The 25,442-nt window shown below is 68.3% G+C and overlaps 9 protein-coding genes across 9 annotated transcripts in view; 4 read left to right on the forward strand and 5 right to left on the reverse strand.

Moving 5' to 3' along the window:
- The window catches only part of CHLNCDRAFT_36511 (hypothetical protein), a 5,995-nt gene extending 2,215 nt beyond the window's left edge, over positions 1 to 3,780 (forward strand). The window contains exons 6-15 of the mRNA XM_005845206.1: positions 99 to 272; positions 658 to 772; positions 971 to 1,046; positions 1,267 to 1,402; positions 1,591 to 1,721; positions 1,974 to 2,115; positions 2,624 to 2,680; positions 2,853 to 2,943; positions 3,195 to 3,302; positions 3,514 to 3,780. Coding sequence (XP_005845268.1) covers positions 99 to 272; positions 658 to 772; positions 971 to 1,046; positions 1,267 to 1,402; positions 1,591 to 1,721; positions 1,974 to 2,115; positions 2,624 to 2,680; positions 2,853 to 2,943; positions 3,195 to 3,302; positions 3,514 to 3,599 — 1,116 coding nt within the window. The 3' untranslated portion in view covers positions 3,600 to 3,780. The remainder of the gene's footprint in view (positions 1 to 98; positions 273 to 657; positions 773 to 970; positions 1,047 to 1,266; positions 1,403 to 1,590; positions 1,722 to 1,973; positions 2,116 to 2,623; positions 2,681 to 2,852; positions 2,944 to 3,194; positions 3,303 to 3,513) is intronic.
- Positions 3,781 to 4,458: 678 nt separating this feature from the next.
- On the forward strand, positions 4,459 to 6,951 carry CHLNCDRAFT_136962 (hypothetical protein; the record flags this gene model as incomplete). Its single annotated transcript, XM_005845207.1, has 8 exons — positions 4,459 to 4,541; positions 4,868 to 5,009; positions 5,237 to 5,338; positions 5,548 to 5,662; positions 5,900 to 6,043; positions 6,274 to 6,367; positions 6,679 to 6,701; positions 6,866 to 6,951. 8 exons carry the CDS (start codon positions 4,459 to 4,461, stop codon positions 6,949 to 6,951), a joined length of 789 nt encoding a protein of 262 aa, XP_005845269.1.
- A 532-nt stretch (positions 6,952 to 7,483) lies between these two features.
- CHLNCDRAFT_136963 (hypothetical protein) lies at positions 7,484 to 11,031 on the reverse strand (the record flags this gene model as incomplete). The annotated part of the gene is made up of 10 exons (XM_005845339.1): positions 7,484 to 7,567; positions 7,700 to 7,873; positions 8,204 to 8,255; positions 8,431 to 8,507; positions 8,708 to 8,893; positions 9,226 to 9,417; positions 9,651 to 9,770; positions 10,065 to 10,254; positions 10,647 to 10,711; positions 10,843 to 11,031. 10 exons carry the CDS (start codon positions 11,029 to 11,031, stop codon positions 7,484 to 7,486), a joined length of 1,329 nt encoding a protein of 442 aa, XP_005845401.1.
- A 713-nt stretch (positions 11,032 to 11,744) lies between these two features.
- CHLNCDRAFT_136964 (hypothetical protein) lies at positions 11,745 to 17,408 on the reverse strand (the record flags this gene model as incomplete). Its single annotated transcript, XM_005845340.1, has 14 exons — positions 11,745 to 11,858; positions 12,087 to 12,163; positions 12,373 to 12,523; positions 12,751 to 12,867; positions 13,170 to 13,287; positions 13,490 to 13,552; positions 13,674 to 14,077; positions 14,273 to 14,349; positions 14,574 to 15,275; positions 15,426 to 15,506; positions 15,698 to 15,823; positions 15,993 to 16,057; positions 16,230 to 16,320; positions 16,445 to 17,408. 14 exons carry the CDS (start codon positions 17,406 to 17,408, stop codon positions 11,745 to 11,747), a joined length of 3,150 nt encoding a protein of 1,049 aa, XP_005845402.1.
- Positions 17,409 to 17,957: 549 nt separating this feature from the next.
- On the forward strand, positions 17,958 to 19,451 carry CHLNCDRAFT_136965 (hypothetical protein; the record flags this gene model as incomplete). The annotated part of the gene is made up of 5 exons (XM_005845208.1): positions 17,958 to 18,029; positions 18,121 to 18,252; positions 18,373 to 18,513; positions 18,739 to 18,888; positions 19,161 to 19,451. The coding sequence occupies 5 exons, from the start codon at positions 17,958 to 17,960 to the stop codon at positions 19,449 to 19,451; spliced, it is 786 nt and encodes a 261-aa protein (XP_005845270.1).
- Positions 19,452 to 20,019: 568 nt separating this feature from the next.
- On the reverse strand, positions 20,020 to 22,276 carry CHLNCDRAFT_136966 (hypothetical protein; the record flags this gene model as incomplete). The annotated part of the gene is made up of 6 exons (XM_005845341.1): positions 20,020 to 20,054; positions 20,641 to 20,725; positions 20,944 to 21,090; positions 21,392 to 21,655; positions 21,863 to 22,002; positions 22,120 to 22,276. The coding sequence occupies 6 exons, from the start codon at positions 22,274 to 22,276 to the stop codon at positions 20,020 to 20,022; spliced, it is 828 nt and encodes a 275-aa protein (XP_005845403.1).
- Positions 22,277 to 22,770: 494 nt separating this feature from the next.
- CHLNCDRAFT_136967 (hypothetical protein) lies at positions 22,771 to 24,094 on the reverse strand (the record flags this gene model as incomplete). Its single annotated transcript, XM_005845342.1, has 6 exons — positions 22,771 to 22,781; positions 22,972 to 23,025; positions 23,159 to 23,188; positions 23,382 to 23,520; positions 23,667 to 23,732; positions 24,044 to 24,094. 6 exons carry the CDS (start codon positions 24,092 to 24,094, stop codon positions 22,771 to 22,773), a joined length of 351 nt encoding a protein of 116 aa, XP_005845404.1.
- Positions 24,095 to 24,265: 171 nt separating this feature from the next.
- Positions 24,266 to 25,021, forward strand: CHLNCDRAFT_136968 (hypothetical protein; the record flags this gene model as incomplete). Its single annotated transcript, XM_005845209.1, has 4 exons — positions 24,266 to 24,317; positions 24,502 to 24,584; positions 24,681 to 24,749; positions 24,839 to 25,021. The coding sequence occupies 4 exons, from the start codon at positions 24,266 to 24,268 to the stop codon at positions 25,019 to 25,021; spliced, it is 387 nt and encodes a 128-aa protein (XP_005845271.1).
- Positions 25,022 to 25,281: 260 nt separating this feature from the next.
- CHLNCDRAFT_136969 (hypothetical protein) overlaps positions 25,282 to 25,442 on the reverse strand; it is a gene marked incomplete at both ends in the record, with an annotated part of 10,324 nt that continues 10,163 nt past the window's right edge. Inside the window, one exon of the mRNA XM_005845343.1 lies at positions 25,282 to 25,370. Coding sequence (XP_005845405.1) covers positions 25,282 to 25,370 — 89 coding nt within the window. The remainder of the gene's footprint in view (positions 25,371 to 25,442) is intronic.

A 25,442-nucleotide genomic window follows, 5' to 3' on the forward strand; every position in this document is an offset into this window, starting at 1 on the left:
TCCCCCCCCCCCCCCCCCCTCCCCCCCCCCCCGCCCCCACCCCCACTCCACCCCTCCCCCCACCCACACACCCCCTCCCCCACCCCACCCACACGCAGATCCACTGGTTCTCCATCTTCAACTCCTTCATGATGGTCATCTTCCTGACGGGCCTGGTGTCCATGATCCTGCTGCGCACGCTGCGCAAGGACTACGCGCGCTACACCGCCCGCGACGCAGAGGACCTGGAGTCCCTGGAGCGGGACATGAACGAGGAGAGCGGGTGGAAGCTGGTGCGCGGGGGGGGGGGAGAGGGGGCAGGTGTGGTGTGGGGAGCGGGGTGAAGTCAGGGCTGAAGTCAGGGTTGAAGTCGGGGGTGGGAGGGAGGGCAGTGCGCTGGGAGTTGCGCTGGAGTGGGGAGGTGGGGGGTTTGCGGCAGGAGATGGGGGCAGGCGGGAGGCGCAGGAGGTGGGAGGAAGCGATGGCAGGAGGGGGTGCCCTTGCAGCAGGAGTGGTGCCGGGCACGCCGAGCAGCAGGGCCACGGCAACACGCTGAGCGGCACACATCACCAGGAGGCGGCCGGGTGCCCGAGCCGGGGCCCTCCATCCGCGCTTCCGACCCAGCACGCTCCCTGCCCCTGTGCCGACCCCGGCGGCTGCCGCTCAACTGCCCCGCAGGTTCACGGCGACGTCTTCCGCCCGCCCAAGTATCTGGAGGTGCTTGCTGCGCTGATCGGCACGGGCGTGCAGCTGGCACTGCTGGTGCTCTCCGTCATCCTCATCACCATCGCAGGTTGGGAAAAGGAGGGGGTGTGGGGAAAGCAGGTGTGGCAGGGTGGGGGAGACCACAAGGCGGCAGGGAGAGGTGCTGGGCCCGGCCGGCTGCTGCTGCGTCCTTCAGGCGCCTTCCTCCAGCGGCCCCCGAACGCGCAAGCTTGTGGCAAGCCTGTGGCAAACCCGTCCCGCCCCGCCCTGCCTCCCCGTCCCGCAGGCACGCTGTTTGTGGAGCGCGGCACCATTGTCACCGTGTTCATCATCTGCTACGCCCTCACCTCCTTTGTGGGCGGGTGAGGCCCGGCTGCCCGCCAGCCGCCGGCCTGCATTTGGCGGCAGCGGCACCGCCGCTGGCCCCAACCTTCATTACCTGCCCGGCTGTGCCTGCTGCCGCCTGAGCTCAGCTGCCCGGTGCCTGCTGCGATGGGTGCAATGGGTAGTGCAATGGGTCTGTGAGGCACGAGGTCCCACGTCTACCTAAGTCTGCCCGCGCCGCGCCCCGCTTCCCCGTAGCTACGTGAGCGGCGGCTTCTACGCCCGCAACGAGGGCAAGAACTGGATCCAGACGATGCTGGTCACCGCCTGCCTCTTCCCCCTCTCCTGCTTCTCCATCGCCTTTGTGCTCAACACCATCGCCATCTTCTACCAGGTGCGGTACCGCCGGTACCGTACCGCAGCCATGCCCGCAACAGAGCTGCCGCCAGCTGCGACTGCGCTGCCGGTCGCCGGAGCTGCCGGCAGCAACGGCGTTTCGGCGGCCCGCCAACCGCCTGCGCTGCCGCTCACCTGCCTGCCGCCCCGCCCGCTGCATGCTGCCCCGGTTGCCTGCCCCCGCAGTCGCTGGCAGCTGTACCCTTTGGATCTATTGTCATCGTGCTGCTCATCTGGATGTTCATTTCCTTCCCGCTCTGCCTCTTCGGCACCGTGGTGGGACGAAACTGGGCGGGCGCGCCAGACCACCCGTGCAGGTGCGCGGGTGGCGCGCCGGGATGCCGGCTGCTGCCGCGCTGGCTGCACTGGGATGCTGGCTGCGTGCCCACGCCTGCATGGATGCCAGCTCAATAGCTCCCATGCGCCGCGCCTCCTCCTCCAGCCAGGCCTCTTCCAGCTCACCTCGTATCCCTCATCACCTCTCCCCCCTCCCTTCCTGTGCTGCTCATCTCCCTCCCCCTCTCCTCAACCACGCCCCTCTTGCTTACGAACTTTCTTCCTTCCTCCAGGGTCAAGCGCATCCCCTCCCCCATCCCCGACAAGAAGTGGTACCTGCGCCCCCACATCATCGCCCTGGTGGGCGGCCTCCTCCCCTTTGGCTCCATCTTCATCGAGATGTACTTCATCTTCACGTCCTTCTGGAACTACAAGGTGGGCTGGCGGTGTGGCGGTGGCTGGGGGGGGTCGCTGCAGGCCTGGGGTTGGGGGTCCTGACTCCTTTCTGAAGCTGCGAGGTGGGCGGGCGGTGTGGCTGCGGGGGGTCGCTGCAGGCCTGGGGTTGGGGGTCCTGACTCCTTTCTGAAGCTGCGAGGTGGGCGGGCGGTGTGGCTGCGGGGGTCGCTGCAGGCCTGCAAGGCCGCGGTGTGTGTGTATGTGTGTGTGTATGTGTGTGTGTGTGTCATGGGGGTGGGGGGTGGGGGCCCCGACTCCTTCCTGAAGCTGCGAGGCGGGCTGGCGGCGTGGGCCGTTTGTTCTGTGCTGGAGTGTGTGGTGGCTGAGTGGGTGGTGAGGGAATGGGAGGCGGTGCCTTGCAGAAAGGCCACGAGGTCCCGCTTGCCAGTTCGTGGTGGACGCCGCCTGATTGATTGACTGATTGATTGATTGATTGCCGCCCTGGCCTGCCCTGCACCCTCCCCCTCCTTTTCTCCCGTACTTGCAGGTGTACTACGTGTACGGCTTCTTCCTCCTCGTCTTTCTCATCCTGCTCATCGTGACTGTGAGCCTGCGCCCGTCGCCGGTTGTGGCAGCGCCGTGGTGCCAGCCGTGCCCCCTGCGTCTCACCCTGAAAAGATCACAAACACACCTCACTGTCTGCTGTCGATGCCGCTGTTGACCGGAGCTGTACTGCCTCCCTGTACCGCCGCCCCCCCTACCACCTGTACCGCCAGGTCTGCGTCACCATCGTGGGCACCTACTTCCTGCTCAACGCCGAAAACTACCACTGGCACTGGACCGCCTTCTCAGCCGGCGCCTCCACATGTAGGCTGCTGCTCACCTCTGTTTGATCAGCCCGCCGCTGCTACAAGCAGCCCTTGCCTCGGCCCCGTCTGCAGCCCTGCCCAGCCTGCCCTTCCGCCCGGCGCGCCTGCCCCCCTCCCTCGGCCCCTTCCTTCGAACCCCCTGTCCTGCCTGGCCTGCCCCCTGCCACCCCCACCCACCCCCTCTGCCTTTCCTGATCGCTTCTTGACCTTACTCCCTGCCCTGCCCGCCTGCCCCCTGCCCGCCTGCAGCGCTGTACGTGATGCTGTACAGCGTGCACTACTTTGTGATGAAGACCAAGATGACCGGCTTCTTCCAGACAGCCTTCTACTTTGGGTACACCCTCATGTTCTGCCTAGGTGAGGGCGCTCCCAGGGGCGCTGCAGGGAGCGAGGAGGCGCGTCTAGGGTGGCAGCCTCCCCGGTGGCTGCTGCTGCTGCTGCTGTACCACACCCGCCGGCATGCATCGCAAGACGCCCAATAGCAGCAGCCTGCCAGGGGCGCGTGGCTGCCGGGCTCTTGAGTGGGGCCTGAGCCGAGGCGGCGCGGCTGCTGTGCCGGGCGCTGCAGGCCTGAGCATCATGTGCGGCGCGATCGGCTACCTGGGCTCCCTGGCCTTTGTGCGGCGCATATTCAGGAACGTGAAGGTGGACTAGGCGGGGCCTGGCGCGCGGTGCGGCATCGCCCCTTAAAAAAAGTGCCAGGGCGCGCCAGCCGCACAGGGGCACCTGCAGCAGCCGCTGGGCCCGGCCCGCCTCGGGGTGGCCGCCCCGCTCCTTTTGCTTCTCTACATTCCCTGCAGTCACTGCTTTCTATTTGCTGTAAGCTTCAACTTGCGCCCGAGCTGGATCAGCGACCAGGGCGGGCACCTCGGCATCTTCCAACTCTCTCCTTTCGTCTCTCTGCCGGCTGCGGTGTCGGGAGCTGCTTCCCTCTATAGCCTGGAGCTGGATGAGAGTTCTCATCCAACGCTGGCACTGACCAAAGCAGATGTGGAAATCCTGTCTGGCTTGCCAGGCCTGCATAGGCTCTTGATCAAGAGCACTGCCAGAACTCCCGCCTTGGTGCTGCGGTCCTTGCAAGCCAGACTGCCGCTGCTGGAGCGGTGGGAGCGGTGGCACAGCGTCACATGATTCTGCCTGGTCACACAAAAAATTGCCGCATGATGGGATTTTGCTTTGTAAAACCTTGCTTGCAGTCCCTAGCACCGCCCTCACAGCCCGTGTGGCCGTAAGTCCGCTGCGGGTCGGCGCCCAGTCGACACCCTGTGCCGAGTGTCAGCAGGATGGGGTTACTGCAGCAGTTGGGCTCTACTGCTTGCAATTTTCGGTACGCCGAAAGTGTCGAATCACCGCAGGAGCTTTTCATACACAGCGAATAGCAGTCAGCAGGGCCGCCACGTCGCGACGCGTCGTGCCGACAGGCTGGCGCCGCCGCCCCCTTGCCATGTGCATCTGCGAGCCGTCCCATTGATCGCCAGACAGTCCAGACGCAACCGAGCAGGAGCGTGGCGCTATGCAGCAGGCCCTGGCTCTTTGCGCCTGCCCGCCCCTGGCTGTGGCGGTTGCGGCCGCCTGCAGGCCGGCCAAGCAGGCCAGGTGGGCGCCAGAACCCTTCAGGGCCAGCCGGAATCGCCAGCGCCGCAAACTACCGCTGGCCCCCACCAAGCCCTTCCCCTGTGCTGTCTGCAGGCCAGCCCCCCGCAGCGCAGCGTCGCAGCGCTACCGCGCTCGGCTACCCCCCATCAGGCAAGCGCCGCCGCCAAGCGCCCGTCTTGCACGTTTTGTGCTCAGCTCAGCCATGTCTGCTGGGTGCTGGAACCGGGAACTTTAGCCACGGCAATCCGCATTCGATCATTGGCATGCATGTGCGGTCGGGGCGGGCCCCGAGGCCCACCAGCTGGGTGCTGCCCTCTTTGCCGCAGGGCGGCGGAGAGTGCCACCGCCAATGGCACCTCGTCCTCGGCCATCCCTGAGCCTGTGGTGAAGATCGACAACGAGAGCGACCCCTTTGCCACCATCGTGTCCGTCGAGTATGGCGACCGCCTGGGCGAGCTGCTTGACACGGTGAGGTTGGTGGCTGATCGCGGCGGCGGCAGGCGTCGGTCATGCATGGCATAGCAGGCGGGGTTCCTAGTGACCTGTCAGCACGGGCAGCCTGAGCAGGGCTGCAGCCGCCGCCTGCCTCGCGGCAGGCGGCGGCAGCGGGCAAGGCCCCGAGGAGGCAGTGGCAGGCTCGCAGCCGCAGGCCGCCCACCTGGCACCCCGCCTGTACCGCCGGTGTACTGCCGCAGATTGCTTCTCTCAAGGCGCTGGGCCTCAACATCCGCCGCGCCAAGCTGAAGAGCGACCGGGAGCACAAGTTCTACGTGACCGACATGCGCACCAGTGAGAAGGTGTGGCCGGCGCATCGGATGCGGCAGGGCAGGCAGGGCAGGCAGCTTCGCACACCTGTTTTTTGGCTCTGAACTCCTGTGAGGGCTGGGATGGGGCAGGCTGGCCGCACCCTGCCTGCCCAGCGTGCCTGCCCACGGTGGCGCTGCCCGAGCGGCCCCCTCAAAAGCGGTACCGCCTGCCGCCCTGCGTCCGTACCACGGTACCGCAGGTCGTCAGGAGCGCCAAGCTGGAGGAGATCCGGCTGACCATCCTGCAGAACCTGCTGCAGTTCCACCCAGAGTCTGGGGAGCAGCTGGCTTGGGGCACCCCCGCCGCGCGCCAGGGTGCGCCCTCTCTGTCCCGTTCGGTTCTGTCGAGCTGCAGCGGCAGCACGGGCGGCGGCAGGGGCAGCGGGGCTGAAAGCGGGCGCTGCGCCCGTGCTCTGCCTGCCTGCCAGCCAGCCAGCCAGCCAGCACGTCTCCCTCGCTCCAGCCACCCGCCCGCCCTGCCTGCCTGCTGACCTGCCTCCTGTCTCTCCCTTGCCCGCCCCACACGCTTGCCTGCTCCGTGTCGCCCCGCAGCCGTGGTGACTCGCGACATAGACCCGACTGCGCCGCTGGGCGCCAAGCGCGGCATCTCCACCCAGATCGAGGTGCGGGAGCACCCCACCGGCACCCACTCCGTGCTGCTGGTCAACACGCTCGACAGGCCCGGCCTGCTCACGGGTGGGTGGCAGCCGCTGGCTGGCTGGCTGGCTGGCTGGCTGGCTGGGTGGATGGGTTGCGCCGCGTACATGCCGGGCTGCTGGCGTCCAGCCCGCCGGCGCCCTGCTCCTCCGCCTGCCCGCGGCCCTGCCCGCGCACGCATCCAACCAAGCCGCAGCCTGCTGCCCGCAACCCGCTCGCCTGCCCTCATGCCCTGCCTGCCACCCCGCCCTCCCACACCCCCCGCGCAGACATTGTGCGCGTGCTGAAGGACGTCAACCTGAACGTCGTGTCGGCTGAGGTGGACACCATCGGGCGCAACGCCATGGACCGGTTCAACATCACGTGAGCCCCCAGCGGTTGTGCCCTGCGTCAATGAGCTTGCTCGCAAGTCAATGAGCTTGTTCGGCAGCTCGTGTTGGGCAGCCGGGCCTGGCGTGGGCGGGCAGCCTGCGTGGCTGTCGCCTGGTTCTGGGTGCCCAGCCTCAGCATCCTGCCAGCCTGGGCGGCGCTGCATCATCCACATCTTGTGCTGCGGCTGTGGGGTTGTTCCAGCGCCGGCAGCCGGGGGCACCGGCACTTGCGCTGCGCTTTCCCCACTCGAGCCGCTCACTTGCAGCCGCTGCCTGCCTGCCTGCCTGCCTGCCTGCCTGCAGGTACCACGGAGAGCCTCTGTCTGGTGAGCGCCGCCCGCCAGCCACGCCGTCGCATGCGCCCGCTTGTTGCTGCTCGCCCGGCAGACGCGTGCGGGCGCTCCGCCAACTCCTGCAGGCTGCCTTTTGCACCCCTGACACACACACACACACACACACTCTTGTCCCCACGCGCCACCCCCGCCCGCAGACCCCATGTGCCAGCTCACCGTCAACGCGCTTCAGTACTACCTGAGCCAGGGGGAGGTGGAGAAGGAGTGGAGCGAGTCGTACTGAGGGGCCCCTCCGCCCCACCTGCACCTGCCTTTGCCGGATGGGTGGACCGAGGGCGCAGAGCGCCCTCGGCTGGCCTGGTGGCCCCCCGGCAAACCCCCGCCTGTCTCCGCCCCTGTTTTGGGGTAGCCCCAAATTGTGTTGGCGCCCCTCATCGTTCGACCCCCGCCCTTCTCCCCCCTTCCTGCTGTTGCTCTCCCCTCCCCCGATCCCTTGTATTTGCCGGCGGCTTCACAGCTGCCGGGACGGCGGGCCCACGTCCCGCACGACCCACGCCCGCACACACACACGCGCCGGCCCCATGATTGCGCCCGCCAGGCATGCGGGCTGGCCAGAAACGAATAGGCACTGATTACTGCGTCTTCTTTCCTTTTTGGGTCTGCCTGCCCCCCGATGTGGATCATGCGTCTCTATTGGGGCGAGGCATATGTAACGTCTGTTTGCTCTTACAGCGCAGCCAGGCGCCAGGCGGCGCGTGCCGTGCCAGCTCAGCGCCGTGCCAGCTCAGCGCCGTGCCAGCTCCCAGCGCCAGCCCTCACCGCTTGCGGCCGCCCAGCTTGAGGGCGGGGAAGTAGTCTCCCAGCGTCTTCTCTTCTGCAGACTGCGGCATCAGCGTGATCTGCAGGCGCGCAGCATGATTGTTTAGCGGAGGAGCTTGTCAGGTTCCCAGCCATGCTCGTCCTACGTAGCGCTGGCAGCCGGCGGCGCGTGCTCCCGGCCACACCCCGGCTGCCCCTCCACGGCAGCCAACCCAGGCCCAGGGATACCGGCTGCCGGGGTACCGGCTGGTATCCAGGCTCACCCGGTGCCCTCGCGTGCGGGTGCCCTCTGGCGAGGTGGTGGTGGTGGCCACATCCACGCACCCCAGCTCGCGGTACCGCTGCACCAGCTCCCCCGGCCGCACCTTGAGCTCGTCCGCCAGGCACTGCAGTACCAGGAGGTGGGGTGAGCAGGCAGGGGCAGGGACGCGGGGTGAGGGGGATGAGGGGGGATGAGGCAGGGGCGGGGTTGCGGCCAGGCAGCCCCAGCAACGGGATGGGGAGGGGGGCGGCCAGCTGAAAGGGCTGATCCAGGTGCCATGGCGGCGCATTCGGCCCGCAGGAGGGACCCATGCATCGGGCAGATGGGCGGGCTCAGGGCAAGCCAGCGGTGGCACCGAGAACGGTCGGGGGCCCCTGCTCCGTCCCTCCCTGCCCCGCGGCTGCTGCCTCCTTGCCTGGAAGCTGTCTGCCTCCAGGCAGCACTGCGGCTCCACCCGCACAGCCAGCACCAGGATCCAGCCCAGCAGCAGGCTGCGCTTCTCCTTGCTGCGGGGCGGGAGGGGCAGGGGCGCAGGGGCGGCAGGCTTGGTGGGCGGCAGGACACACCTGCCGTGGTGAGCAGCCCACGCTCTCCCCGGCATCAGGGGGCAGGCGCCGTCCCAAGCAGGGACCATGCTGCCAGCGGTACCAGGCTGTACTGCCCTCGTGGTACCGTCCTCACCTCATCAGGTACTTGCGCCCCTCAAAGCCCGCCTCTTCTGTGTAAAACAGGCTCAGCAGTCCCTCCAGCACGCTGGGCTGCAGCGCAGGCAGGGGTTGGCAACGAGGTAGGCGAGGCAGTACAGCAGGTGGTACAGGAGGCGGCATGGAACGCAGACATGCATCACAGGGAGCCAGCACGGCACCCCCGCCGCTCCCGAGCGGCGCAGCCACTGTGAAGCGCGCAGCCACCGGGGCAAGACGAGGCTGCGCTCCCGCCGCCGCCGGCCGCCGCTCACCGCAGCCTTGACCTTCTGCGCCAGCTCCTCCAGCCCCCCGGGCCCCTCCTTGAGATGCCCCCACCGCGCCTGCTGCAGCTTGAGCAGGTGGCCCAGCAGCGTCAGCATGCGGCACCGCTCCTCACGCAGCTCGCGGTCCTGCGTGGACAGCAGGCCCAGGCGGGAGAAGACGTAGCCGGCGCCAAACTGCGGCAGGAGGGAAGGGCCGGGAAACGCGGAGCTGAAGGTGGGCCGGGGTGGCTGACTGCAGCCGCTTTGTGGCAGTAGTTGAGACTGCGGCCGGCGAGCAGCCAAGGGGAAAGGGTGTGTGTGCATGTGCAACTGCGGGCGCACGTCCGTTCAGCCAGGGACAGGCTGCAGAGCAGCAGACCGGGCTGGGCTGCAGGCAGGCCGCTCCTGCCGCCTGCCAGGCCAGCCACAGGCCCGCCGGCAACAACCCCAGCCATCCAGACCCCAGCGGCAGCTGCCAATCCTGGTAGACCGAGCTGCCCCACCCCAAGGGCCAGGCCAGCGCTCACCATGCCGCTGGCCTTGAGCTGGGCTCGGTAGTCGGGCTTGTTCTCCGCGGGGAACAGCTTGGTGACTTCCAGGGCGTCGCGGAAGCTGAGCGGTACGATCTCGTCGCTGCGGTACGCCTCCCCCGCGCTCCGCGCGTCGGCGTGGTGCGGCGGGATGTTGCGGTGCGCCAGGCTGCTCCTGATCACCTCTTCCTGCGGGCCCGATGTGGTATGTGCGCATGATGGGGTGTGCATGGCTGGTCGGGAGGTGCAGCTGGCTGGGGACAGCCAGTGTGTAGCTGTGGCAAGGAGTGTGGGTGATGTGCTAGGCAGGCTGGTGGATGGCCCTCCCTCAGCCCCACCCAGAGCATACAATGCACCACAGCGTCTGCCCTGCCTCCCAGCTAGGGCTGGCAGGCCTTTGCAGGCATCCCCGGAGGACTCACCTTGGTCTGCGCTGCTTCCGCCCCCACACTGGCAATCATGCCCAGCACCGCCGCCCCCGCCGACACGTGGCCCGCCTCCACCTTGCCTGCCTCGCGCGCCTTGAGCTGCCGCTTGCGCCGCTGCAGTGGGCCAGGTGGGGCGGCAGACCACCAGTCAGTCGCATCCAAGGCAGGCAGGCGCCTGGAGCCACCACGCTGTGCGAGTCCGGGAGCCCTGCAGCCCCACTCAGCAGCAGGGCCGCCCGCCGCGCAGGCCGCGTGCCAGCCAAGCGCAACAGCAGCAGGCAGCCCATCCCCGCAGCAACCATGGCACAGCACAGCACAGCACAGCACAGCACAGCACAGCACAGCACAGCACAGCGCAGCACAAGCAAGCAAGCAGGCAGGCAGGCAGGGCGAGGGTCAGTGCCGCACCTGCGACCCAAACTCCTCCACCAGCCGCATGTTGGCATCCTTGAGCCCGCCCTGCTCGATGACGGTGGTGGTGCCGCGCGCCTCGTAGCTCTCCCCCCGCACCCGCGGCTCCAGCCGCAGTATCTTGCCGCCCTCCGCGGGCATCACCTCCAGCTTGCCCGACCGCCGGCTGAAGAGGCCCAGCGCATACCTGCGGCTCGCAGACGCGGGAGGCGGGCGGGCAGAGGAGGTGGGCAAGTTCAGGAGATTGGTAGCATAAGGGATGGACAGATTGGTGCTGAGAGGCTGCGCAGTGAAGGAGCGGACAAACGCGGCAGCGGGGCGCTGACGGCAGGGATTGAGGGCAGCAGGGCGCGAGGATGTGCGGAGCTTTGAATTGCTGGGCGGCCACGGGCGCCGCTCAGCCAGTACTGATGCTCTGCTTCGCTCTGGCAGCCGGTTTTCTTGCAGCAGACCCATTTGGATCGGGTAGCTGTCGGACTTTGACTGCGGGGCTTGCTACGGGCATGCATAGCGGCAGAAGCTTCATGGCGGGCAGGCAGCAGCGGCGGTGGCAGGCGCGGGGGCACCGGCGCCTGGCACCTGCAGGGCAGCGCGCTGCTGTACTCGGGATGGGAGGTGCTGCCAACAAAGTCGACCTTGCTCTTCTGCAAGCGATGCAGCACAGGTGGGAGCACCAAGAGGGAGTGGTGGGCGGCGGCGGCGGCTGGCGGCGGGCGTGCATGCAGCTTGGAACGGGCGTCCTGGCGCGCATGCGCTGCCATCGGCGGCCACCTACCGTCTTGGCGACCACCATATATTGATTCTTGCGCTCGCTGTGCGCATACGTCTGCCACTCGCATGCCACCCCGCCTTTCGGGTCAAACCGGCTGGGGAAGTAGACGACAAAGGGGCCCGTGCCGCTGGTGCTGGCAGGCTCCTGCGCTATGGAGGCTGGCAGCGCCTCGGCCGCCTTGCGCTTCGGCATCGCGTTCTGGCGCAGTGAGGCGCGGCAAAAGGCCAGAGAGAGATCGGGAAATGAATGTGAGCACGCCCAATGCGGCGTTGGACGTTAATCAAATTCCTCCGCCTGCTGGCCGCCAACCAGGCGGGTATGGCGCCATTGAAATGCAGGTTTCCACCTCGCGCTGAAAAATTGAGGGTTACAGACAGCAAGCTGCCATCAGGACACACACAAGAACTTGGAGTTTGCTAGTTCAGCAGCGGGAGCGCTGCGGCATGGCAGCGCCTCGCTGAGCGGCGGCCGAGCGGCGCCAGCAATGCCGCCAAAAGTGAGGAGCGAATGAGAGGGCGATGCATAACGTACTGTACTGCAATGCTGGGTGTGATTGCGATTGAGCAGCGGGGGAAACACAGGCAGAGGGTAAAAAGTAGCAAAGAGTATGGCAGGCTGCACTGAAAAAAGGAAACAGGGTGCAACAGGGAGTTGGAGAAGGACCAATCACGGACAAAGATTGAAACGGTGTAAAGGTACCAGTTTGCAGCCCTGGGCAGACAGGGAGGCCGCCGACAGGTGCCCCAGTTGTCAGCAACTCAACATCGGGGCGCCGACAGAATAGAAGCGCAGGATGGCCGCGGAGGAGAGAGCACCAGCATGCCCACTCTGCTGTCCCCGCTCAGCCCACGATGCGCGGGAGCAGGCGCTGGCGCCACGAGGCGCGGGCAGGCCAGCGGGCCGCCTCACTGCCCGCCGCCCGCGCCGGCCGAGGCCGCGCTGTGGTTCCTGCGGTGGTGCGCGGCGGTGGAGCTGCGGGAGCGCACGTAGAAGAGGATGTATGCGTACTGCGACACCACCTGCAGCAGTGAGGGCGAGGCAGCGAGGGCGAGCGAGGGCAATGAGGGAGAGGGAGGGCGCACGGTCGTCGCACAGTGCGCGCATGGCCGCTGCACAGGCAGAGGAGCGCTGCGACGCGCGTGCGGGAAGGGCAGGAGGCTGGCAGGGCGCTGGCAGGGCGCTGGCAGGGCGCGCCGCGCGCAGCGCGCGCCAGCGGAACGTGCCTGCGAGGCGCCGACCCTCGTGACCTGCTCGTCGTTGAACGAGTACCAGGCCTCCTGGCCGCCCGCCTGCGGCACGCGGCACATGGCGGTGTAGTGGCCCCCTGCGTCGGGGAGGGGAGGGGGGGCGAGGCGGGGTTGGCGCCGGCCAGCAAACAGCGCAGGATGCCGGGCAGGGTGGAAAAAGCGCGCAGGCTGCAGGGCTGGGAGGAGCACAGCGCAGCAGAGCGCGCATCAATACTTGGGTCAGCACAGCACAGCACAGCACAGCACAGCGCAGCAGAACAGAGCGCAGCGCGGCGTGGCGCCGCACCGGTCAGGTTGCCGTAGTGGTTGGACACCGCAAACAGCTCGTAGGTGCACTCGTCGGGCCCTGCGGGGCACTCTGGCGAGGCGTACTGGTGCAGGCGCAGCGCCTTGAGCGGGAAGGAGACGTTGGCTGTGAGCTTGTCGGTGCTGGCGCCCTGCGGGGCGGGGATCCAGGCGCAGGAGCGACGGCGCAGCGGTTGGGAGAGCGGGCCCGCGGCGCAGCGGATCGCCGCCCGGACCCTGTCGCATTTACCTGTTGCCCATTCAAGGCAGGCCAGAGCAGCAGAACTCATGAACCACCAGCACACACACCTGCCCCTCCCACCACCACTGCCAGCTGCCGCTGCCAACGCCTGCCAGCTGCCTGCTCTGCTCAGCCCACCTTGTACTTGAACCGCTTGATCTGCAGCACCAGCACCTCTGGGAAGCGGTGCAGGCGCAGGTGCTTGGTGGCGGGCGTCTTGTCGCGGCACGTCTCGCAGTGGAACGCCTCCGCGCCCTGCGGCGGCAGGCAGGCAGGCAGGCAGGTAGGCAGGCAGGTAGGCAGGGTGGGCCCTCGGGAGTGTGTGTGCGTGCATCGAGTGCGCGAGCGTGTGTCTGGTGCGAGTGGCAAGTGAGCCGGGGGGTGGCTTGCGAGCAGCGGGGCGGCCCGGCGGCGGCGCGCTGCTCTGCTGGCTGCTTTGCAGCCGCGGAAGTCAGATGTTATGCTCATACAGCACAGCACAGCGCAGCACACCACGGCGCAGCACAGCACAGCACGGTGCAGTGCAGCACAGCACGGCGCAGCGCAGCGCAGCTCACCTCCATCTTCTCGTCTGCCGTGAATGCGGTGAGGCAGTCCTGGATGGAGGCGGGTGTGGAGCCCTTGAGGCCCAGCCACGAGAAGCTGCCGCCCTTGGCCTCCTTGGCCAGCGGCAGGCTGCGAGGAGGGAGGGAGGGAGGGAGGAGGGACAAGGGAGGAAGCCGTCATGCCCAGCAAGCATGGGAGGTACGACCCGGGGAGGGGCTGGCTGGAGGGGGCACGTGGCCCGACAGGCGAGGCACCAGTAGGCAACGGCCGGGGGCAGCGCCAGCGCGCGGCTGCTGCCTTGTCCTGCAGGCACGGCCGCGCGGGCGCCCACCTGAGGTCCCAGAAGGGTTCATACATGGTGAACCGCCCGCCGCAGTTGTGGCACGTCACCGAGCTCTGCAGGCGCAGGCGGGGCGGACGGACGGCAAGGTGAGGGAGGCGGGCAGGCAGGGGAATGCATGGCAGGGGACGCGGCTGACGGCGGGTCAACATACAAGGCAGCGATGGAGGCACACGGCGCCAGCGCTGGCCGCTGGGGAGCAGCACGCGCCTGCAGCTGGCCCCCAAACAGGTCTGTGATGACGCTGCTGTCCCGCTCGAGGTACTGCTGCCACAGCCGGTCAGCCTTGGCCCCCTCGTCCTCCTTCCGCTCCTCCTTGCCCTCCCCCGTGCCCTCCCCCTCATCCTGCTGCTGCTGCGAGCCCTGCTGCGAGCCTGCGCCGTCCGCGGCCTCGCCCTGCCGCGGCGAGGGCTGCGGATGCTCCTCTTGCGCCTCGGCCGCGGCCGCGGCAGGCCCATCCGCTGCTTCCTCCTGCCGCTGCCGGGGCGACGCCGGGCTGCTGCCAGCCTCTGGCGCTGCCGCCGCGTCGCTGGCGCTCGCCGCTGGCGGCTGCGCCGGCTGCCGAGGGGGCGCCCGGTTCTGCAGCACGAACCACAATTTGAAGCAAATGTGACTCAGCCCAAGCTTAAGTCAGTTGCTGAACCCAGACCTAGCTACCAGCAACCCAAGCTCCACAAGCATGCGAGTGTTTTGGAGGGTTGACTTTAATAAATAAAACCACCAGCTGCCACATCAGCGCCACGTCAGCGCCACCTCAGCGCCGCCTCAGCTCACCAGGTCATCATGCAGCAAGTCCATCAGCACCCGCAGCACCTCCTGGCAGTCGTGCTGGCCGCCATCAAAGTAGTCGGCTGCAAGGAGGAGGAGGAGGAGGAGGAGGAGGAGGAAGAGGAGGCAGGCAACAGGAAGGGAGGAGGGCGCGGCAGATCAGGAGGAGGACTAGGGGGAAACGACGGCATGTGGCCACGTGCACTCTGCAGTTTTTCGGGCAGGGCTGCTGTTGCATGAAGCGGGACGGATTTAGTGAAGTGGCAGGCAAGCTCCGGCGGCAGCAGGCCTCGGCGTGGGTCGTCACCTGCTATGGGGAAGGCGCGCAGCGTGCGCAGCAGCGGCGTGGCGCACACGGCGCTGCCGTTGCTGCCCGCGGGCGGCAGGTAGAGCTCCGAGACCAGGTCGGCAAAGGCCTTGAGAAGCTCTCCCCTGGATGGACGCTGTGGCTTGGCGGGCACTTGCTGCTGCTGTGGCGGCGGCGCCGGTGGCGGCGGCGCCGGCCCTGGCGGCGGCTGGCCTCCTGCTGCTGGTGCTGCTGCTGCCTCGCGCTCAGAGGGTGCCCCTGCTTCTGTCTCGCTGCCCTCCTTCGCCTCCGCCGCAGCAGGCTCGGCCTCGGCACGCTTGCCCTCGCCAGCTGCCCCTGCCGCCTCCGCCCCAGCAGCCGCCTCCTCTCCGGCTGCTGCCTCATCGGCAGCTGGCGCATTGCCACTTTCAGAGGCCACCGCTGTGCTGCCGACAGCACCCTCCTCCACCTCCTCCTCCTCCTCCAGACCCCGGGAGGCAGCCAGGGCCGCAGGCGCCCGGCTGTCCATTGAGGCTCGCGCCAGCGCCTGAGCATGCACTTCCTCCCCTGCTGCAGGCTCCAGCTCGTCGCCGCCAGCCGCCTGAGGGCCGCCCGGCTGCTGCTGCTGCTTGACGCGCTGCAGCAGGTCCGGTGCGACGTTCAGCGGCAGGCCGGGCGTGTACCGCAGGCACTGGAGGGCGGCATTCACAAAGCACGTGTTGCCTGCAGGAGCAGGTGGCGGCAGGGTGGAGTTAGGAGGCAGCTGGTGGGGCAAGGGATGAAGCTGAAAGCGAGGTTTACGGCGGCCTGCCGTATGCAAGAAGGCCGACAGAACACACAGCGCAGCAGCGGCGGCGGCAGCGCGACGGACACCTATGTTGCGCAGGCCGGTGGTGCCGGGCGGCAGCAGCGGCGGCCGTGGCTCCGCGAGAATCGGCTGAATCATCTCGCCTTCTGCAGGCAGCGGCGGGCGACACCGCGGCATGGTGTGTTGGTGTGTGCTAGCGTGCCCCTTGTGCTGCCGGCAAGCCAGGGCCAGCCCCGCAGCTGCCAGAAACAGATGATAAGAACATGAGATCGGCCGCCCAGACGAGCAGCACACCGCCAGTGGAGGCTGGTGCCAAGCCAAAAGCAGGAGTACCCACCCGCCGCACCAGCCGCCGCCGCCGCCAACGCCTCTGCCGACTTGGGCGCGGGGCTGCTGTAGTGGGAGGGCGTGGCGGCGCCGCGCGTGGGCGTCACATCCCCCGCCAGCTCCCCCTCGCTCCCCGCTGCAGCGCAGGGAAGGGCAGACAGGTGGAGCCAGTCCAGTTGTGAGCCGCAGTGCAAAAGTGGAACCAACACGGCGCGCCAGGCGAGCCACAGTCACAGTCGCACGTGCCACAGCGCTAACGGAGCGGACAGGCAAGGCTGATCGCGTTTGCAGCGCAGCGGGCGCACCAGAGGGGTGGCGGCTGCGCCGCCGCCAGCCGGGCACCAGCATGGACGTGAGGGAGCGATGCCGGCTGCAAGCAGCGGCAGGCGTGCTCCGGTGTCAGGCCAGGCTAGGCTGGCTGGCTGGCTGGCTGGGAGGTGCTCGGTGAGGCTGCCCCCGAAGCAGCAAGGGGCTGTGGGGTGATACTGAACGGGTGGTGTCGAGGGAAACGGCATGCAATGCAGGGACGCTGGCACGCGCACCTGTGCCCCTTCTTGCCGTTCGCCGGCGCATCCACGCCAGGAGGCAGGCCCAGCGTGCCAGCCACCGGCGAGGGCAGGGCGCTGGATGGCGCTGCAGAGGGCAGGGCAGGGCAGGTGGGGTCACGGCAGTCAGCCAGGAGGAGGAGCAAGGCACGGCGGGCTGCCAAGCGGCGGCGGAATGCAGCAGCAGCGGCAGGCTGCTGCCAAGGCCCCACCGGAAAAGTCAGAAGCGGAGGAATAATCGACTAAAGTCGAGGCGACGGCATGCCGCGACGAGAGCGCAGAGTCGTGCCTGGCGCCATTGGCCGCGGCAGCATCCTCTGACCTAATGCTGGTGCCATCGGTGCTGGCAGCCGCGAGCACGGGCAGCCCTGGCAGCAGCACGCCTCGCTGCCCCTGCTCCGCCGCCGCCGCCGGGGGCAGGGGCGAGGATTGGGGCAGCGGCGGCTTGGCTGCAGGGTTGTCTGGAGCCTTGCTGCTGCTGAACCAGCTGCCGCCTTTCTTCTTGCCGCCGCCCTCGCTGGTGTGCTTGCTGCCGCGGCTGCTGCCGCCGCCCCCGTTGGCTGCTGAGCTGGCGCCTGGTGCCGCGATGCCCTTGGCCTGGTGCTGCTGCTTGCTGCTCTTTCCAGACTTGAACAGCCCAAGCAAGCCGCGTTTGTGGGGCTTGCCCGGCGCGCGGCCGTTTGCCAGCGGCGCGCCCGCGGCCGCCGCGGCCGCCGCGCCGCCGTTGAGCGCGTGCAGCTGGGCGAGCGTGTCGGACGGCGGCGGGTGCTGCGCGCCGGCGGCGCTGGGCGCGCTGCTGCCGTTGCCGCTGCCGCTGTCGCCGTCCTCGTCGGGTTGCGGCAGCGAGTTGCGCAGCAGCTCCAGGAAGCGGGGGCTGGCCTGGTCGGAGGAGCCGCCCAGAGAGGGCGACGCCTCGTGGGCGGCGCCGTTGAGCAGCGGCGGCAGGCCTGGCGGCGCTGCCGCCACGTCGGCGGCCGCGCCGCTGCCTGCCACCGTCATGCCCTCGCCGCCAGCCGCCTCGGGCTGCCACACGTCGAGTGTGATGGCGGCCCTGGTGCGGGTGGGCGAGGAGCCGGCAGGGGAGGCGGGCTGGACCGCGGTAGCACTGAGCCTGCGCAGGCGCGCGTGCGCCGACACCCTCAGATGTGCTGCGTCGGGTGGGAGCTCCCCGCCCATGCAGTGGCACAGGGCTGCTCAAAGGCTCCTGCTCCTGCAGGGAGGCAGGAGGGCAGGGCACGCAGGGCAGTCGGCGGCGTGCGGCCGCCGGCATCCCGCGGCGACGGCAGCGGCGGCCCAGGACTGGGTGGCACTGCCGCCACTCCACGGCGCCGCCAACGTGTCCGTCAGATGTCAAGCAGCACTGCACGCTGCCTGGAGCGGCCCGGGACGCTGCTGGTAGGGCTGTTGGGCGAGTTTGGAGTGGCAGGGCTTCGGCAGGAGCGCACCTGACGCCTTCCGCTTTGCTCAGGCTCACAGCATCATTGCGGTGGGCCAATGGTGCGGGCTGGCAGAGCGAGGACAAAGCCTCCGTTATTGCTCGTCGAAAAACGGGGGCGGCAGTGTGGGTGCTCAATTGCTCTCACACCCTGCTCGTGAAAGATGCACAGGGATTGCCTGGGAGCTGTAGGCCGCTCTCACTAATGTCCTCGCCAGCAGGGCTCCAGAGGGGCCAAATGCGGCCTGTCCCCTTGTTTGCATGCGTTCCCTTGGACCCCCACAAATGCCATGCTGCTCAAGCTCACTCCCGCCATCCAGAAGCTCCTGCAGGAGGCCGCCACTGATCAGGGCGTCCCCCAGGTGCGCCCCAGCCCTGTCTTCCCGTGCTGCCGTGCAAATGATGCTTGCACACGACGCCTGAGCGCGCGGTGGGCCCGCCTGTGCACTGCAGGACGTGAGGGCTGCTGCCGAGGCGGCGGTGGGCGCAGGCGCCAGCGGCAGCGTGGACTGGGCGACAGTCAAGGCCGCCGCGCAGTTCGTCAAGCAGCACAAGGGAGCAGATGCGGTGCCTCCGCTAGACCAGGTCGGCTGGGGCCGGGGAGGGAGCCCTGGTGGCGGGCTGGTGCGTGGGCCAGCTTGCCGTGCCGCCCGACTTGCTCCAGCGCCCGGCCTCGACCCTCTCCTTCACCGCGTGTCTCTGCAGCTGTGCCGCGGCAGCGCCATCGCCTTCCCGCAGCCGCGCAGGCGGGAGGGCAAGCCTCCGGAGCTGCAGCGGCGGCTGGAGGAGCTACGGGCGCGGCTGGAGCAGGCGCAGTATGACGCCATGGTGGCGGATGTGACGCAGGTGGGTGCAGGTCACGCGGTTCGGCAGGTCCTGTGGGTATCGTGGAGGGCTGGGCGCGAGCCTGCTGCACCACGGGCCTGTATGGGCCTGCGCAGCCCCTCCCCTGGGGCCAGCGCACCTGCTTGGGCGAGCCGCCGCTCGCCCGAGCTCGGCCGGGCTATATCCCTAGTTTCCCTGGCCTGGCCCCGGGCGCCACGCCTTCACACGCCGTTGTACTTCTTGCAGGGGGAGCGCGCGGCGGCGGCGGCTCGCGAGGGCGGGCTGGCCACCTACCGCCAGCAGATCTCGTTTGGGGTGCATGTGCTCGCCATGATGGCCGCTTTCTACATCTTCGGCCATGTGCTGGGCATGGCGGCAACCAGCAACCGCGCTCTGGTGGGTACGCTTGCCAGCCTACCAGCCCGCCAGCTGGCATGGACGTGGGGCGCCGCCGCCGGGGCCTGGCCCCGGCTGCACGCGGGCCGCGCGTGGCTGCCTGGATGGCATGCACAACGGCCGGCGCCGCAGTGCGTACGGCAGCTCGGCGGGCTGGTACACCCTGCTCATGTTGCCAGGTGGCTGATCTCCCTGGGTGTGGTGCAATACACACAGACCGCCACCCCAACACACCCACACCCTTCCCGCCCACACCCGCCTCCCTGCCGCAGCATCCCATGGTGGGCCTGGTGTTGATGATGATTGCCATGCTGCTGGAAACTGTGCTGTACATCATCCGCACCACGGTACCGCCCAAGCTGCACCAGGAGGCTGCGCGGCGCGCGGTGGCGGCGCGCGTGGCTGGCCAGCAAGAGAGGCTCAGGAGGGAGATGGCGGCGACGGCGGCGGAGGGCGAGGCAGGCGCGGCGGCACCTGCCGGCGCCAGGGATGAGCAGGAAGGCGGCTTGGAGCAGCTGCCGCCGGGCAGGCAGAAGCCGGCGGGCGAGAAGAAAGAAGACTGACATGCAGACTGGAGTCTCCCTGCACAGGGCAGGCTCACCACGCATGCCTACTTGGTCGACGAGCGCTGTCTTCCCGACCCCAGCTTCCTTGCCAGCGGGCATTCTGTGACTCTCGTGCGCAGTGCTTACAACAGCCGCAAGCAGCAAAAACCCGGTGGCGGGCGCATTCAGCAGTACAGGGGAATGGCTGTCCAGAGGCGATGAATGGTTGGAAGAGGGTGCGGGAAAAAAGAAAGGGAGGGGACACCGCCGCCGCGGGCTGGCTCTGGCCAGCCCGCGGCCACACCACAACGCGCGCCAGCGGGACAGAGGCTGGAGTGAGACGGGGAGCGAGAGAAAGCAGGCGCCGGCAGGCGGGACGGAACAGGGAAACGCAGTGCACTCGCCACGGGCGGGCGCAGCCTGGCGCGACGCAGACAGCGGTCTGGGGAAAATAGGTACTGGCACATGTGTGCTGGGGGCCGTCGAGCAGGCTACGCGCCGCGGGCCCGGCCGGCCAGCCAGGCGCACGGTCGGCGCATGGCAACGCCCTCGAGCAAGGGCAGGGCGCTCAGCATCCGGCGCGGCATCAGGCATGCTTGCGGTCGCCAATGATGTGCCCGCCTGCACCAGGGTGGCCGGCACACGATGCGTGAGAGGCAAGGAGAGAGACATGCAGTGCATGGAGCACATGGGAAGCGAGAGAGTGAGCAGCACCACCCCCCGCGGGAACGCCAAGAGCGGTGGCCCCTGCATGTGCAGGGGTCTCCAGCAGACGAGCCCAGGGTGGGCGCATGGGCCAGCCTGCGCTCAGCCCGCACGCACCGGCAGAGCCAGCGGTCGTGGCAACGCCATTAAACAGAATAGCCGGGGCTCGACACACCTTCGCCAAGAAAAATCCCAGCAGCGGCAGGCGGGCGGGTGGGCGGGCGGGAGAGTGCATCAGTGCGGGGGAGGCCGGGTGCAGGCGGAGGATGCAGGGGCGCCCGGGCAGCCAGCGCGGCAGCAGCGGCGGCGGCATCGACGCCATCTCGCACTCCCCAACCAGGCCCCCAACCAGCAACGCCAGGCAGGCCAGCCCCGACCGACACGAATCGGGCCACGCAATTATTACTAGATATCCCTATATTGACTAGTATGTACTGCTAGTAAGTACAGGGGCAGCAGGAGGGGCTACGGCCAGTGGGGCCAGCGGCGTTCCGGGGCTCACCGAAGAAGGGCGCGATGACCAGCACCGGCTGCTTGTACTCCACGGGGGACCCCTCGTCCACCAGAAACTCGACCACCTCGCCCGCCTGCGGCACGGCGCCGCACATGGCAGGGGACGGGGCAGGGTTAGGGAAAGGGGTGAGCGGCGGGGGCGAGAAGCCAAGGGCCAGGCACGCGGGCAGGCAGGCAGCGCGCGGGCGGGCAGGCATGCGGGGTCGCAGGTGGGGTCCAGACATGCGCAGGCTAGCAACAATCCAAATCCCTCTCATTCCACGCCGCCACCCCTGCGCCTGCGCGCGCTCACCTGGGGCGCCTCCAGCGGCCAGTGCGTGCCCAGCTGCTCGATGAAGGCCAGCGTCTGCCCCTTCTTCACCTGGTCGCCCGGCTGCACCATGGTCCCCTTGCCCACCTGCTTGCCCTTCATGTACCGCCCGCGGCGCAGGATGCCCACCTACGCAGGGGGCGACAGCGAGGTTGCCTTGTTGAGGGGCAGCGATGATGATATCCCGTGGGGTGCAGCGCTGTGCTGGCTTGCCGAAGCGGGCGTGTGGGCTGGCAGTCGCGCTCCTGCCGCCCAGCCCCATGCCTGCTCGGCGCGGCGGCAGCGACAGAGCTACAGGCGCGGCGCGCCTGCCGGCCCGGCCAACCGGCCGGCGAGTGACGAGCCGCCACAGAGACAAAAACAAACCCAAAAGGTGCAGCAGTTCAGCGGTACAACGAAACGAGCGCCGCCGCCCGTCTTGTGGGCGCACCTTGTTGGCGGTGACATCCAGCAGGCTCTCATCCTCGTCAACAGTCTCCACGGCGGCGGCCGGGCGCGCGGCGGGCGCCTCGGGCACGTACGCCGGCGGCGCGGCGGCGGGGGCGGGCGCGGCGGCGGCCGGCGCGGCGGCCGCGGCGGGGGCGGCGGCGGCGCCGTTCAGGCTGCGCCGCACGCGCATCTTGAAGCTGCCCATCTTGAGCTCCACCTCGGCGATGTCGGTCTCCTCGCAGAGCACTGACAGGAAGGACTCAACCTGCGCGCGGGCGGCGCAGCGCGGGTGGTGCAGCGTGGGTGGCGGGGCTGCGGTTGGCGGGACTGGCGGCGGGTCCAGGTGCTGAGTGATAGGATAGCATCAAAGCTGGCGGTGAGAAAATCCGGCGGGGTTTGCGCCGCGCCAGGGGTGTGTTTTCCAAGGCCAAGCCTGCGGAGCTTGGCGTGCCGCGCAAAATCACGGCCACACGGTCGCCCACGGCACCACACGCCGCAACGGCACAGGCGCTGGGCTCTGGGGCCTTGCCTGCTGCGGGTTCAGACCGTCGTCCTCGCTGCCCTCAAGCTCCTCCTCCTCCTCCTCCTTGTGCTTCTTCTTCTCGGCTTTCTCTGCAGCACCCAGCATTCTGTCGGTGGGCAGGTGCGCGGGGCGGCACCGGCGGCGCCCAGGCGGAGTAGGGTCCGGGAGGGCTCCCGCATACGCGCATTGCGGCACGCCCGACCCACCGGTGTGCTTGACGGAGGAGTTGGCCTCCACCTGGGCCACCCGGCTCAGCACAAGCTTGCGCACATTGGAGGCCGCTGGCAGCCTGCGGGGCGCCGTGACCTGGCGGGAGCCGATCACGCGGCTGCAGCGTGCCGCGGAGAGCTGGGCGGCGGCCATCGGGCCAGGGAGCCGACGCAGGTGAGGGGTGGCCGTGGGAGTGGGCCCGCGAGTGTCAAGCGAGCAGAGGGAGGCCGCAGGCGACACCGGAATGGCCAATTGCACGCATCCGAGGCCAGCGGCGCTAGCTTTCATCATGCTGACCCCGAGGGGCCCAGCGTGGCGCCGGCCCCACCAACCACATGTGGTGTAGGTTGGAGAAGTTTGTCCTCTGCAAGCCTTCATCATTTAAGTAAGCGTGCATGCCCAGCATAGCCAGTCAACCCTGCTGAGCAGCGGATCAGGTGCCGCCGGATGCGGTGCCAGTGGCCACACCTCTCCCTATCCCCTCCCTTCCCGCCGGATTAGCAGTGCGTCTTACATGTACTACATGCATGTACACATGCTACAAGCGTGCTACAAACACAGCAGAGAGAGGGTGGGTGGCGGTGGTGGGTGGGTGGTGGGTTTGTTCTTCTCGGGCGATACAAGGGAGCTGGGCGGGGTGGTAGTGCTCAGAGGTTGCCTGCAGACGGGGCAGGCGCGGGGTGCAGAGGATCAACCTTTGAGAATTGAGCACTTTGATAATGAGCCGCAGCAACAATGAGAAGCACACACATCAGCAGCTTGGCGCAGGCATAACAAAAGAGCTGGAAGGCCCGCGCCATGTGGCGCTCAGCCACGCGGCATCCCCATCCCATGCCCTGTCCGCTCACCGGTGCCCTTCAGACCCAGCACGATGCCAACTCCAATGACGTGCCCAAGAGCACCTGTCGCATCACATACAAGCCATGCATGAGCTAGTCAGTTGGGACATGAGTCGCACACAAGTTTGGGGAACTGCATCAAGCATGCTGAGCGTGCTGCCGCGGCCGGAACAACGGGGAAGCAGCGAGCTCTTACCGAGAGCCAGCACATCCACGGCGTTGAAGCCTGCGCCGGGGGAAAGCAAAGCACACAAGGTGGGCGCCCGCACATGTGTGCAGCTGGGAACGACCGGCGGACCGGAGGCGGCACGACGCCCCGAGATGCGCTCAGCCCGAGGCTGTGAAAACACGCTGCCAGATATGCGCTCAGCCTGCCCTTCCCTCCCTCCGCAGCAAATCAGATCCATCCCGGCGCTCACCAGCGGGGTCAGCGGAGTAGAGGCCGGCGGCCTTGTCCACCGGCAGCAGCTTGCAGCCGGGGTCGGTGTGGCGGGTGGAGGTGGGCGCCAGGCCGAAGCGGCCGGCCACCAGCGGCAGGAAGGTGGACAGCACCATGATCTGCAGGAGGGCACGGGTGGAAAGAAAAAATTGGCGGGTGCTGGCCGACATTGGTGGCTGCTGCGGGCACGGGGCTATGATGGTGCCCTCGCGGATCGGAAGTGCCGAGCACAATGCACTGCTGGCTGTGCCGCCGCCAGGCGCACCTGGTTGGTGGCGCTGCCGAGGTAGCCGGCGCGCACGACCATGCTGCCGCGGGCGGGGCGCGCCACCTGCAGCACAGGCAGCAAGGAGCAGCCGGGTCAACACGCAGCACCGCAGGGCCGCCGCGGTAGTAGGGAGGGGCGACGGCGAGAGCAGGTTGGCACCACCCCGGCTGCCGAGGCCCAGCTGGGCTGAAATGTTCGTCTGCGATTGAGCACAGGGCTCCTGCTGGGGCCGCTGCTGCCGCTGCTGCCTTAGCGTAGCGGGTTTTGTCCACGCCATTGAGTGGCTAAGGTAGGGCCGCGGCGGCCCCAGGGTGCTGGATGGCTGGCATCGGAGCCCTCCAGGCGCCTGGAGGGGCTGCAATCGCTGTGCTCACCCGGGTGGCGGGCCGAGCCGCGAAGCTGGAGCGGAGGGTGGCGGACTGCATCCTGCTCGGCTGCGAAGAGGCTGGGAGGGAGGCAGGGAAGCAGTTCCACGACCTGGCTGGGCGCGGCGGAGCGATTTTGGGTCGCCAGGGGGCGATGAGAAAGATCCCCGAAGCGCAGCACGCAGCACACCTGCACATTTTGGCCTCCATTGCTCCCACGCGACATCCAAAATGGCTCAGCAGTCGGCCACGCTCCAGTCCCACGTCACCCAGCTCGCCAGCTGTGAGTGGCGGCCCACATGTTGGGCATTCGAGTCAACTTGGGCTGCGCTGCTTGGTTTGGGCGGTATTGTCGAAATGCATGACATAACGACACGAAAATGAATGGCGCGGCATTCCCCAGCGGCACCGCCTGACCGCAACTGCCGCCGCCGCCGCTCTGCGGCTCCGCCGCCACCGGCTTGCAGGCCTCGAGGAGCTGCAGCAGCAGCGGGCCAGCTTGGTGGCGACCGCCCGCGAGGAGGAGGCGGAGCGGGCACGTCTAGCCCAGGTGTGCTGGGAGCAAAGATGCAGAGCGCCTGATGCTTCAGTTGTGGCAACCCCCCACCACCGCCACCCCAGGACCCTGCCATGCTTGCCGCTGCAGGATGCCGCCGTGCTGCAGCGCCGCCTGTGCCAGCTGGAGGCTTCGCTGGAGAAGCGGCAGGCGGCCAAGGTGTGCCGAGGCCGCCGCCCCGCCACCCAGCACCCTCCTGCCAATCCCTGTGAACACAACAGTGCCTCCTCCCACCCCCAACACCGCAGGAGGCATTTGACCGAGTTATTTTGCAGACGCAGGGGGCCCTGTCCAAGCTGGTGGAGTCCTCCCACATGCTGCTGACGGTGACCAAGCGCAACGCAGCTGAGGTGGCGTCGCTGACGCCGCCGCGCGGCGCGGTGGCAGCCGCGCCGGCAGGCACGGCAGCAGTAGCCGCGGCGCTGGGATGAGGCGGGAGCAAGCAAGCTGAGGTCATCAGCGGCCCCGTGCTGGTTCCCATGTTGTTTGGGATGATGGAGGGTGTATTGCATGTGGCGGCAAAAGAAAGAGTTATGCACAGAGACCGCGGGGGTCGGGGTGGCTGACATGCAGGGGGGGGGGGTACCGAAATCAATACAGTTTGTAGGGGCCATGTTCGAAGGGAAGCAAGCGGCCACAGGAGGAGAGGCCAGCACAGCTTGAATACCCTGAATGCTCAAAACAACGCCACTCAACCAACGCGGCACGCGGCGTGGGAGTTGCAGGCGACTTGAAGCCGGTTGATCACGATTGGTGTCTCAGAGAAGGAGCACAGCCCAACTGTGAGGCTGTAGCAGTACAGTCCCGTAGCCCCAGGGAAACAACTGAAAGGTAGAAATGCATAGATAGGTG

Source organism: Chlorella variabilis, assembly GCF_000147415.1.
Source record: "Chlorella variabilis unplaced genomic scaffold CHLNCscaffold_18, whole genome shotgun sequence".
Taxonomy (NCBI): domain Eukaryota; kingdom Viridiplantae; phylum Chlorophyta; class Trebouxiophyceae; order Chlorellales; family Chlorellaceae; genus Chlorella; species Chlorella variabilis.